The sequence below is a fragment of the Alligator sinensis genome, unplaced genomic scaffold (genome assembly GCF_000455745.1).
Source record: "Alligator sinensis unplaced genomic scaffold, ASM45574v1 scaffold235_1, whole genome shotgun sequence".
In the NCBI taxonomy this organism is placed as follows: Eukaryota; Metazoa; Chordata; order Crocodylia; family Alligatoridae; genus Alligator; species Alligator sinensis.
This window is the reverse complement of record NW_005842042.1, coordinates 2,140,913-2,153,792: the sequence shown is the minus strand read 5'-3', so window position 1 is coordinate 2,153,792 and position 12,880 is coordinate 2,140,913. Positions and strand designations below refer to the sequence as shown.

Here is a 12,880-nt window from a genome sequence, read left to right as displayed (position 1 = left end):
CTGGAGGACCCGCTGTTGCTGTCGCTGACACTTCTCAGTTCCACTTGTCCTTTCCTCTTCCTCGCTGTCACTGCCCCCTTCTCTGCTCAGGGGGAGTTGGAGGGTCTTGTGCCACATGTCTCTGTGCCAGGTGGCTTTTGCCACGTCCTCTCCACCCTGCACTACGTTTTCTGGTAGTAGGTCTGGAGTTCGCTCAGAGCCATTTTCAGGGAAGAGATGACCTTGACATATGCCTCCCATGCCCTGGGGTAGAGTATTCTCCCAGGTCTCTGGGATCTGAAATCTCCAGGTCCTCCCCTTCCTTCCCAGACAAACACAGTGATCTCAGGGGCAGGTTCTGCATTTATTTATTTAGCTGCAAGAGGAGGATTCCCTTGTGAAGCAACAGGTACTGCAGAGCCCACACCCAGGGGGCAGCAAGAAGGAGTAAACAGCTGGGGAAGAAGAGGAGGAGGAGGAGGAGGAGGAAGAAGCACAAAGCCACAGCCTGGCTTTCCAGAGCATTGGCACCTCTGAGGAAGAGAGGAGCTCTAGCTGAGGGGGTTCTTCTTTCCCTGTGGAAGAATATGTTGAAGGTTATTGAGGAGTGCAGGTTATAGAGGAGATCAAGGGAGATGCATTCAGTAAGGCACAAGAAATGCCCCCTTGGGGAATGTTAGGTATATTGTATTGCTATGGTCAAGATGGGAGGTACCAAATGTTTGCACGCCCTAGGCAAGGTCATTGTTTGCCAGGATAAGAAGGGATCTCCTGGCCGTTCAAAAACCACACTAAGTGTGGCTGTACTCACAAGGCTGCCTCATGAGAGCTTAGAGTCAGGAAGGATTGCAGGAGCTTCTGACAATGAGCTGAGCTGAACCAGTTATGAGTGCAGGCACCTTCTGCAAGAGGAGACTGCATCATTCCTGTTTTGGCAAGATCCTGCCTCTGTAGGCAGCTATGGTGCCCCAAATAGCTGCCCTAGTCTCATTCTCCACTCTGGAGTCCCACAGTACCCATCCTGTTCTCATCTGCCATGCCTTGATGTTATTAAACTTAACCAGAGTGAGCCTTGGGGTGCTCTCCTCTGTCCTGCCCATCACTGGGCTGCCTTCATCTGGCCCAGTCTCTGCACTGAGCAAGGTGTTGCTCTTTCTGGCTGGCCTCCATCTCCTTGCTCTTCCCATCACTCTGTACTAGGCCTCCAGCCCTGCCTCACTGCTCTAGCCCCTGCTCCAAAATTTAGGTGCCTCACTGGCACTGCACCACAGCATCCTACTGTCCTTTAAGCTACACTCAGACCTCCTTTAAGCTACACTCAGACCTCTGCTCTGCAGAGCGCCTCCTGAGGATCTGGGCCTGACTAAGCCTGTGAGCTGGGGTCAGGCTTATATGGCTCCTTTCTGGTCACCCAACCTGTGACTCCCTTGCAACAGGATCCAGGGACTATTAATGATTTCAATCAGCAACCTAACTTCTGCTGCCTGCACTTTGCTTCTGCTGCTTGCCCCTGTTGCCTTTGCTGCTAGTCTCCCTACAAGCTGCACTTGCTGTGCCTCAGCAACAGGGGTTCTTCGTCCCCTCATTAGCAGCCCAGAGCCCTGCAGCTCATCCTTCTGCAAGCTGTATCCCCCAGCCTGCCCTCTGCATTGCTGTTCTTTCTTCCTTCAAGTAACAGGAGTTGGGGGCCCCTGATACACCTGTGAACTCTGAAGAAATACTTTCCTCTGTCCCCTGACATCACTCTTGTCTTATTCCTCCTGTCCTTCACTCATGAATTGGTCTTGTCCACATGCTGTCTTGACAATAGTGTTGGTCATGTGTGGTGGAGGCTAAGTAGATCCAGGCTTCATTTAATTCCCCAGCCCCGGAGTCCAAGTCATCAGACCAGTTCATTTTATGGCTGCATGCTGGAGAAAGATTTGATCTTTGTAAGACTTCACAAAAGCAGGGGCCTGGCAATGAAAGCACAGTTTCTCCTTCACTTCACTTTTGATGCATCCCATCAAGAAGGACTTCACTTATTCTAACACACTGTCCTGGATGCTGTCAGGCAGAAAGCAGTAACTACCCACAACCAGTCTGAGCTGAATGAGAAATGTATTATCTTCTGTAAAAACAGATTGTGCTGCAGGTGGCATACGGGGGTGTAGCATGGGATGTGCTGCATGTGCAGATAGGAGCATGTGGCAGATTCCCTTTTTCATTGTACACTCTGCCCTTTCTTTCTCTGTACAAGGTTGTCCTTTTCCCTGGTTCATTCATCTATCTAGGGTGGCAAGGATGAAGGTAAACTAGGGGGAGTTTTGCAAATGGAGGTTGTGCTGGTAAGCGTGTTTGGGGGGGGGGGTTGTTCAAAGGGATACACATGAATGTTGGACAGAGTCAAGGATGCAGGAACAACAGAACTTGGGGTTGGGCTTGAAAATTAGTTTTGAGGCTGCAGCAATACTGGAAATGTTCCTTTTTGAGAGAAAATGCTAGAGTAGGGGGAACTCCGTCTCTTCCTGGCCCTTTCTTCTTCAGTGCTGATAAAGGTACTTAAAGGAAAAGCCTGAGTTGATATTCCCCACAACAGAGAGGCAAAGTGGACCAGCCCACTCTGCCCCTAAGAAGTCCAACATTCGTTTCTTTCTTGCCAAACAGTCCCCAAGTTTTCCAGCTGGAGTGAAAGGTTGGCAGCTTCTCAGCAACAGGGAGCCACGCAGACACCAGATGCTACCTCTTGTCACCATGTGGTGGCACTCCTAGCCTATCACAGAGCTATGAGGGCTACGACCAATTTCTAGTAGCCCAAATATCCATGGGGTTGAAGGAGAGAGCTGCTTCTCTCTACTGGAGAGAAGGCAGCTCTGATTGTGTTTTCCAACTGTTCCCTCTTTACCCCTTTGCACCAATAGGAACAGTTGCCTTTCTAGGACTCTTAGATGAGCACGACCCCATTTGCCCACAACCACACAGGTTCCAGGGTACTACTGACCCACAGTTATGCCAACACAGTGCTCCATGTGAAGGCCTCTCAGAATATAGTAGACAGCCCCACTGAGCTGTGCAGAGTCCAGCCCAAAGTTTTCTATCATCAGGAGGTATAACTCACCTAATCTTCAGTGTTGAGGCACTTCCCTGTAAGAGAAAGAAAAGGGATGAGTCCCACACAAGGGGCTGGTTGCTTCAAGCTTACTCTGATCTGTATTGAAAATACAGAGGGGACAGTAAGGGAACACCTCCACCCAGAGAAAAGGCTGAGGCCCCTGCTCCCATCTTTGGCTGCTCAAGCAGCTCAAAGAAGGCTTACAGCCACGCTGTTGAGGATTTCCACAGTAGAGGGATCCTGCGTGGACATAAAGCCAGTATAACTAGGGCTGTGCCCACCACTATCTGCTGCATAGGCCACTGTCTGAGAGTTGGGGGACTGCATGTAGCACATGGCACTCTGACAGCCCCTTATGGGCAGGGCACTCCCTAGGGCATCACCATAGGTAATAAAAACTCCCATGTTTGCTGACTTGTACTGGAAGCTGGTCCTAAGAAAAAGAGACCTTGGAAGATGACTTGAACCACTTTTGCCTTGTGTTATCTTCAGCTTTGACTTGGTGTGGCTGGGGTCTAAGCCTGCATCAGGTCTTGTTCTAGCATTTTATGGCCTGATCATTCATCCTGCCAGCCCACCCCACAGAGACATAGGGTGGAGCAGGTGGCTGTTCTTACATGGTTTGCGAAGCCTGAAGAGGCCCTCTTCGGAGAGTTGCAGTGACCTAACAAGGCTTCGGTATAGTGTCATGGTGCATAGCTTCGTATATATTGATCTACCTGCAGACAACACAGGAGAGTTTACACTTGGCTTATCTATGTAGCCCTGCCAGACAGAATGGTGTTCACTGGAGAATAGGGTTTCCTTTCAGGGGGATGGGTGGAAAAGTGAGCAAGTGGATGTGCATATAAAGAAGCAAAAGGATGCCCCCTCAGCAGGTGGAGGATGTAGATTAAGAAACAGGCAGATGGATACTATAACGAGTGATCACCTAAGCCAGCGGCGCTCAACCATTTTGGCTGGCAGGCCAACTGGGCAGTGCCTGGTCTGTCCATGGACCACATCTGGCCAGTGATCTTGATCCAGCACCCAGGGCGGTCATGGTAGGACCCCATCCAGCCATGCATGTGTTTGGAGGAGGGGCAACCCCAACCCAGCCCTGTGATGGTGGGGGGGAAGGAGACTTGATTTAGCCCCATTGGGGTGATGGGGTGCAGCCCACCTGCAATCCCGCCACAGAGGGGAGGGAGCACAGCTCAGCCCTGATCCACCACGCAGAGCTTGGAGTTTTTGAATTTGGCAGCTGGGGAGGGTGGCAGTATTACTTATCACTGCTTCCCTACTGCCAAACTTCCTGACCTGCAGACCCCATGGGCCCTGGCTGTAGGCCAGAGGTTGAAAACCCCTGACCTAAGCAAGCTACAGTAGAATGAATATGGCCCAGCCCCTGTTTTCAGTCTGATGCTTGCAAGTGCAGCACAACCTTGAATATCCGGCCAGCAGACAAGGAGTTATTTCATGCACGGCCCATTTGCTGTGTTTAATGCCATGACTATTAGGGGCATGTGAAATTTCACTGGCTGTGTCGTTTTGACGCTGTTTCAACTCACTTCAAGAGTGAAACAAAACGAAGGGCTTCGAAATGGCCTTGAAACGAAACAAGGACATGAAATGGCCTTGAAATGAAATGTTTTGAGTTTCGAAACTCAAGCAGGGCTTGCCTGCAGGGAAACAGAAAGTAAGGAGAGGGAGAGGGAAAAGGAAAAGGGGGGAAGGACTGCTCTCATATTGACTGTGTAACTGGCCAGTGACTGTGGTCCTTCCCTGAGGTCCCTTCCAATCCCAGTGCTCTGGGGGAGGGATGGAAAAGCAGCATAAAAGGCAGCATTGTTTGAAGTGGCCTGCTTTCTGTCACCCATGTTACGAGTTTTGCTTGTCAGCAGCCTGAGGTGCAGTTTCCCAGAAACCCTGGCATCTATCTCCTTGAAACATGGCAGGCTTCGTGGCCTCAGCAGGGGCTACCAGCCCTGCAGTTTTCACCCCCCTGTGCCTTAACACACACACGCAACTCAAGTTTTGCTTTCAAGAATTTGAGGTACAGTTTCCCAGACACCCCTGCATCTATGTCCTTGAAACTTGGCAGACTTTGTGGCCTCAGAAGGAGCTACTGTCTCTGTAAGTTCCATCTGAATCAGGCAAGAAATGACAAAGTTATAGGCAGGTTTGTGGTTCCCCATTATAGCCTATGGGCAAAACCTCAAAACAGCGTCAAAACAGCTTCGACAAAACGAAACGGAATAGTGGTTTCAAAACGAAACAAAACTCGAAACAAAACACTGTCCTGTTGAAACGTCAAAATGGAAGTCGAAACGAAATGGTGCTGTTTCGCACAGCCCTAATAACTAACCCCTTGGTTTGGAGTACGTATCTCAGGTTGGTTCCAAAAGCACTTTCTGCTGTCTTCTTATCTCAAATTATTCTGTGGGATTGTCCAGCTGTAGCAAGATAAATTCTGGGATGCCTGAAGCACTGCATTTGCTTTTAGATCACAGGGTCATACTGCAGCATTTGCCAGAATGCCAGGATAGGTGCAACATGCCATTCCTGGCAGGGTGCATTAGCTATCAAATGCAGACTCTACTGAGAAGTTTAGAGCCTTGTTCCCATACAAAGGGATGATCTCGAGGCTTCCACCACACGTTCAAATACTGCTGGCCCAAGTAGTAGTAGGTAGTATTGAAGAAAGGAATCATGAGCCAGTTCCCACTGCGAATAGGTAAAATAATATGAATTCTATGAAGGATCATTGTCCTTGCTTAGCGAGACCAGTTAGCACTAGATATGGGTGCTCAGAGCTGCAACAAGGGGAAGGCACTAACTCTGCCTTGGTTGGACTGCAGCATCTAATGGCTTGGTAGGCTGCTGGACCCAATCATCTCCTTGTCTGCTACCTTTCATACTCTTTTGGCTTCCTCATTCAGAATACTAGGGAAGTGGTTCTTCCCAAGACCTACCGTAAAGGAACAGTATGGGGACCTCATTTTGCCAGGGGTAGATATTGCGTGCATAGACAATCAGGTAGCCTCTGTAGTTTGTCTTTACCAGATGGAACTCACTAGAACGTTTATCTGCAAAAAAAAAAAAATCAGGCTGCATCCAAAATCGTAGCATCAATGCCCTCCTTATCTTGTGGGAAGCAATGGGGATAGAACGGAAGTCTCTGTTTCCTGCTAACAGAAAGGGTGCTTCATTTCTTTGTAACAGCCAGGAGGTTTAGGCACATGGAATCATTTTTCCCCCCAACATCTGAGCTGAGATTTTCAAAGCTATAATGATAACTCATAGAATTGGCTTTGAAGATTGCAGGCAAGCATTCCTGTGATTGTATGCCATTCCCACTCTCAGTACCAGCACTTTGCTAACCCAAGTGAAGGGATAAGGCTGACTCTGTTCTTGGTACTGGAGACCCGACATAGGATAGATGCTGTCACAGCAGAACTGGAATCAATGTTCCAGCAATAACAGAAGCATTACCAGCTTCCCACTGGTAACGTTGTAAAGTGACAGTAGCAAGAGACTGGGATACTGGGATGCTTTGAAATGTTTTATGTAGGTCTCTTCTCTTCCTCCGTATTCACCAGTAGCAAAAGTCACGCGCTACCTTAGTACATCCTTTGCCACGAGGAAAGTCCTGGAAGCAGGACACTGACTGGTGATAAAATAATAGAAAATGACGGTTGGAAGAGACTTCAGGAGGTCATCTAGTCCAACCCCCTGCTCAAAACCCCAACTAGATCATCCCTGCCAAAGCTTTGTTTATCCGGGTCTTAAAAACCTCCAAGGATGGAGCTTCCACCACCTCTCGGGGCAACCAGTGTTTTGCTACTCTCCTAGTGAGAAAATTATTCCTAATATCTAACCTAAACTTCCCTGGCTGCAACTTGAGACTGTTGCTCCTTGTTCTGTCATCTGCCAGCACTGAAAACAGTCAAGCTCCATCCTCTTTTGAACCCTCTTTCAGGTAGTTGAAGGCTGCCATTAAGTCTCTTCTTCCCTAGACTAAGCCCAGTTCCCCCAGTCTTTCCTCCTAAATCATGTCCCCCCAACCCCACCCCCATATGTCACCCTCCACTGGACTCTCTTCAATTTGTCCACATCCTTTCTGTCGGGGGGCAGGAGGGAGGCAAAACTGAACACAGTACTCCAGATGTGGCCTCACCAGTGCTGAATAGATGGGAATAATTACTTCCCTTGACCTACTGGTAACACACCTACCAATGCAGCCCTGTATGCCATTAGTCTTCTTGGCAATAAGGACACACTGCTGACTCATAGTCAGTTTATCGTTCACTGTAACCCCCAGGTCCTTTTCTGCAGAGCTGCTGCCCAGCCAGTCAGCCCCCAGGCTGTAACAGTGCATGGGATTGTTCCATCCTAAGTGCAGGACTTTGCAGTCGTCCTTGTTGAACCTCATGAGATACCTTTGGGCCCAGTCCTCCAATTTGTCTAGGTCACTCTGAATCCTAGCCCTACCCTCCAGTGTATCTACTACTTCCTCCAGATTGGTGTCATCTGGAAACTTGCTGAGGGTGCACTCCATCCCTTCTTCCAGGTCATTGATGAAGACATTAAAACAAAACTGGCCCCAGGACTGACCCCTGGGGCACTCCACTAGATACCGGCTGCCAACTAGACATCAAGCCATTGACTACTACTCTCCGAGCCTGATGCTTCAGCCAGTTTTCTATCCACCTTACAGTCCATTCATCCAGCCTGTACTTCCTTAGCTTGCCTGCAAGAAAGTTGTGGGAAACCGTATCAAAAGCCTTGCTAAAAAATCAAGGTACACCACATCCACTGGTCTCCCCGCATCTACAGAGCCAGTCACCTCATCATAGAAGGCAATCAGGTGGGTCAGGCATGACTTGCCCTTGGTAACTCTATGCTGACTGTTCCTAGTCACCTTTTCCAAGTACTTACAAATGGATTCCTTGAGGATCTGCTCCTTGATTTTTCCAGGGACTGAGGTGAGGCTGACTAGTCTGTGGTTCCCTGAATCCTCCTTTTTCCTTTTCTTAAATATGGGCACTATGTTTGCCCTTTTCCAATCATCCGGGACCTCTCCTGATAGCCATGAGTTTTCGAAGATGATGGCCAGTGGCTCTGCAATCACATCAGGCAACTCCCTCAGCACCCTCAGGTGCATCCCATCCAGCCCCATGGACTCATACATTCAGCTTTGCTAAGTAGTTCCAAACCTGTTCTTTCACCACTGAGCGCTGCTCATCTCCTCTCCAAACTGTGCTGCCTGGTGCAATAGTCTGGGAGCTGATCTTGCCTGTGAAGACGGAGGCAAAAAAGGCATTGAATACTTCAGCCTTTTCTGCATCCTGTCACAAGCTTGCCTTCTCATTCAGTGAGAAACCCACACTTTCCCTGATCCTCCTCTTGCTACTGACATACTTGTAGAAAACCTTTTTGTTCCCCTTCACATCCCTTGCTAGCTGCAACTCCAATTGTGCTTTGACCTTCCTGATTTAAATCCCTGCATGCCCATGCAGTGCCCTTATATTCTTCCCTAGCTATTTCTTCTAGTTTCCACTTCTTATAAACTTCCTTTTTGTGATTTAGTTTACTGAAGAGTTCCCTGCTGGTTTTCTGCCATACCTGCTAGTTTTCCTGCTCATCAGGATCGTTTGTTCCTGCACTCTCAGTAAGGCTTCTTTCAAGTATAGCCAGCTCTCCTGGACTCATCTCCCACTCAGACTGGCTTCCCAGAGCACGAACAGTGCATGCCCCTGGCAGCTGGGGAAGGGGGGGCATGGCAGCAGCGGGAGTGCAAGGGCAGCAGTGGCGGGAGCACAGCAGCAGTAAGCAGGGGAGCTCCTGCAGCTGCCACCAGCACTATCAGCAGGGAGGGGTGGGAGGGGTGGCAAGCGCTGACCAAGGGTCGGTAACCACCCACAGCCACCACCGGCAGCATCACCAGTGGCCAGTGGGAATCACGGACCACTCGCAGATGCCGCCGATGGTGTCAGCGGCAGGGCGATGAGTGGCGACCACCCACAGGCACCGCCAACCTTTTTGCAGGGGGTGCATTGCCACACTCAGGGGGTGCATGTGCACCCATGTGCACCCATGTGCACCCCTTACATGTCGCCCCTGTCCCAGGGGATCCTGCCCACAAGTTCCCCCAAGTGACTCAAAGTCTGCTTTTCTGAAGTCCAGTGTCCTTACTCTGCTGCTCTCCATCCTCCCTTTCCTTGGGATCCTGAACTCAATCATCTTGTGAGCACTGCTGCCCAAGTTGCCATCCGCTGCTACTTCCCCCACCAATTCATCCCTGTTTGTAAGCAGCAGGTCAAGAAGAGCATGGCCCCTAGTTGGTCGTTCCAGCACTTGCACCAGGAAGTGGTCCCCAGTACTCTCCAAAATCTTCCTGGATTGCCTGCGCACTGGTGTATTACCCTCCCAGAAGATGACAGGGTGATTGAAGGTCCCCCATGAGAACCATGATCGGGCCAATGGTTGGGAAGCTTATGCTAGCAGTTTGAAGAAAGCCTTACCCACCACTTTCTCCTGGCCTGGTGGTCTATAGCAGACCCTCACCACAATATCACCCTTGTTGCTCTCCTCTCTGACCCTAACCCAGAGACACCCAACAGGCCTGTCTCCAGCTTCATACTGGAGCTCTGAGCAATCATACAGCTCTTTTACATGAAGTACAACTCCTCCTCCTGTTCTCCCCTGCCTGAACAGTTTGTACCCATTCATGACAGTGCTTCAGTCCTGCAAGCTCCCACCAAGTCTCTGTTATTCCAATCACGTCATAGTGTCATAACTCCATGCATTTGTGTACGGAGACCTGAGGTAAGTAGTCGATTGCCCTGATTTCTCAGGAAGTATGAGAACACTTCCCCTGTTGCCCCCTCCTGCTTGCTCTCGCTCTTCCCTCTCTTCGTCAGATGGATCCCATCTCTTCCCAGCAATCCTGCTGGGATGTGGCTCTACATTGCATCCCACACTGGATATTCTCTCCCCGAGTCATAGCTTTAGAACTAGCTGTACCTCTGTCCTCTCCACCGTCTTTTCAAGGGGCACCCCCCGTACCTTCCCCATCTTCAGTGTGAAGTTCCTTCAGTTCTCCCACTCTCTGAACAGGATTTGAGTTACAGCCTTTCGCCTAGCAACTCATTTTACTCTGCGAGTCTGACTACATTTGGGTACCTGCAGTACTTCCCTCTGGGAGCCCATGACCAGTGGAATTCAGCAATCCAAGGCTATTCTATTAGAGGTACAGTACTGCTTACATATCCATAAGAATAAATATTTCACAGAGATTTTAAAACAGCATAATGCCCACAGGCACACTTATCTCCGAGTGACAGACACAGGACTATTTTATCTGCAACACCTAACCCTGAGTCCCAGTTCACCTTCACTCTCAAAAAAAGAAAACAAACCAAAAAAAAACAAACCCCAAAACAAAAAACAAAAGGCTCTGTCTCAATATATGACTTTTAAACCCTTAGGGATCTGTAAGTCCTCTTCTTCACCCCAAAGCTTTCCCCTCACCTGGTTCCCAGCCTCATCTTGGGACTCACCAGAGCTCCCATATAGAACATCAAAGAAAATGGTTCCAAAGCCAGCTCTAGCTCTTGTTTGCCCTAAGCTGGGGACCTGTTTGAAATCAGCATCTCCCTGGCTTTCCATCCTGCAGGTTAATCAGTGCCAAAGCATCAACCCACCAACCTGCATTGTAGACAACAGCCCAGTTCAATATTTATGCAAAATGGTTTCCTGTGCAGGGACACATGTAGTAATTAGGCTGGAGACTGTCTTAACCAATCTGAAAAGAGGTAGATAATTAGTGGGTAATGCTGTTTAAAGCTAATGAAATGCCAGTCTCTTCTGGCCCTTTTGATGAGTGCAGTGAGCTGGCTACGATCACATATACTTACTGGAGATTCTGAAAAGAGCTGGATCCTCAGTTTTTTCTAAGACGATGGCGTCTTCTTCACATCTAGAACCTCTGGACAGTGATTAAAGACAATCAGATTCTGGCTAATACAGTGTGACCCCCGGTTTCCCCCACACCCTTTGATCGTCTGACACAGCTTCATTACATCTCAAAGTGTTCAGCAAGAAGAGTACCACAAGCCTTGATTACAGTTCAGTCCTTTCACATGAAGAAAATAACAGGCTTTTCAAGCTCTTGGAAAAAGCACAATAAGAACCAACATTGGGAGCTGAAGCCAGACAAATCTGAATTAATAATATAGCACAAGCTTTTAACATCAGGAGCAATTAACCATTGGAACAAACAGCCAAGGGAAAGCATGAGTTTTCCATCTCTTATGTCTTCAGGTCAAGACTGGCTGCCTTGCTAGAATGTCTGCTTTAGTCAAGCACAAGTTACTGGGCACAGGACTGGGAGAACTGGGTGGAATTCTCTGGTCTGGGCTTTCCAGTCCCTTTGAATCTTGGAATTTAAAATAAATCTGTGAGTTCATAGGAATTCTCTCTCCTAAGAGGTAGCTTACACTAAGCCTGCCTTCCCTTCCCAGCCTCACTTCAAGCATGCGAACTGGTGACTATAAATAAAGGTTATCCCCAAAATAGTTAAGAGATTTCACCAACACTACAGACAGAGCCAGCATCAGAGCAAGACCTGGAATCCAAGCTTCTTACCTCCTATTCTATGTTGCGTCCAATTTGGTTTTAGAGCACTAATAAAAGAGGTCCCATATCACCTCCTTAAAGCCATGTTCACGCTATATGTCCCAGGTCCTAAAACGGTTTTTAAGGTCTGTTTCTGATCATCAGTTCAGGAAAGAGTTTGGAGCACAGCTCTCAGCCACTGTTTGGAGCAAGTAGTTCCCCATCCTGACAAGCTAACAGAGCTGTGCTAGCAACTGATGGCAACTGAGAAACAAGTCAAGTATGGTTTCAGGTTTGGAGTTAAGAAAAATAGACTCTGCTGTGTTTCGTTTTCATATAAGGTTTTCTGGTTAAAAAGCAAAAGACACAAAGAAGCGATCTGAAATGGAAGCTGTGGAGAACGGGAGCATCACTTACTTTTCAGTCAACGTTCTGAGGACCAAGTTACCACTTCTTCTGGGCTGTAGGAAGTTTATCCATATCTTTTTGCCTCTATTATCATTCCTAAAATTGTGGGAAACTGAAGCCATGGTAGAGGTATACCACAGCCCAGCAACCTAGAGAGAATCCACTGATTAGCTAGGAATGTGATCTGATGTTCAGAAGATTCCTACCACGTCCTCCCTACCATATCTCCCTCTGAGTTTGTGCAGTGTGTGGGGTTAAAAACAGCCTTTCCCAAGACACAGGAGGTATCTGTCCCTAATATTTAGCTACAAAAGGCTCAGAGTAAACTCCATTCATTCAGAACAAATCCAAAAATTCTGCAGCCCCCCGGACTGTCTCAATGATGTTCCTTCAAACCTTTACCACATACATCTAAGGGACATTGTTAAAACCATGGCAGTGAACTAAAGCATTTAAGGGAGCTGGACTTGAAGTACTATGGTAATTGGGCTCTTTATTTCCTTAGATGCCTTGCAAAGTCCTAGCTCTTGTGCATAAATATGTCTCATCCAAAAAATGCTGTGGTGAGATCCATCTTACCATTGTTCCTGTTGTCTTATTCACGCCTGAGCATTACAATCCCTCCTCCTCCACCCTCTCCAGATGATCTCTTTGAATGATGTTACCTTTCTTATGTTCAAGTTTTGTTGCTTTGGGATGGCAGCCTGTGTCTGAAGCATGCACAACAGAACTGACCCCAGGACCAGCAGCATAGCCTTCATCTTCACACCTCACTTCTCTTATCCCTTTGTCCCAGCTGAG

At 48.4% G+C, this 12,880-nt stretch overlaps 1 protein-coding gene across 2 annotated transcripts; it reads right to left on the bottom strand.

Annotated features, from left to right (window-relative positions):
• Positions 1-416: 416 nt before the first annotated feature.
• LOC102386173 (beta-lactoglobulin-like) lies at positions 417-12,880 on the bottom strand. 2 transcript variants are annotated; one of them, XM_006022698.1, is made up of 7 exons: positions 12,745-12,880; positions 12,089-12,228; positions 10,972-11,042; positions 6,025-6,138; positions 3,688-3,789; positions 3,077-3,102; positions 417-554 (listed from the first exon to the last, which is right to left on the bottom strand). In XM_006022698.1, exons 1-6 carry the CDS (start codon positions 12,838-12,840, stop codon positions 3,077-3,079), a joined length of 549 nt encoding a protein of 182 aa, XP_006022760.1. In that variant the 5' UTR covers positions 12,841-12,880; the 3' UTR covers positions 417-554. The 2 variants fall into 2 exon arrangements, with proteins under 2 accessions (XP_006022760.1, XP_006022761.1); XM_006022699.1 differs by lacking the exon at positions 3,688-3,789.

Excerpts from the sequence above, each read along its gene's own strand:
- LOC102386173 (XM_006022698.1), bottom strand. The coding sequence starts at position 12,840 with ATGAAGGCTATGCTGCTGGTCCTGGGGTCAGTTCTGTTGTGCATGCTT. Across the intron at positions 11,043-12,088 it reads CTCAGAACGTTGACTGAAAA|AGGTTCTAGATGTGAAGAAG; the intron begins GTAAGTGATGCT and ends ATCACTGTCCAG. Across the intron at positions 6,139-10,971 it reads AGCTCTTTTCAGAATCTCCA|ATAAACGTTCTAGTGAGTTC; the intron begins GTAAGTATATGT and ends TTTTTTTTGCAG.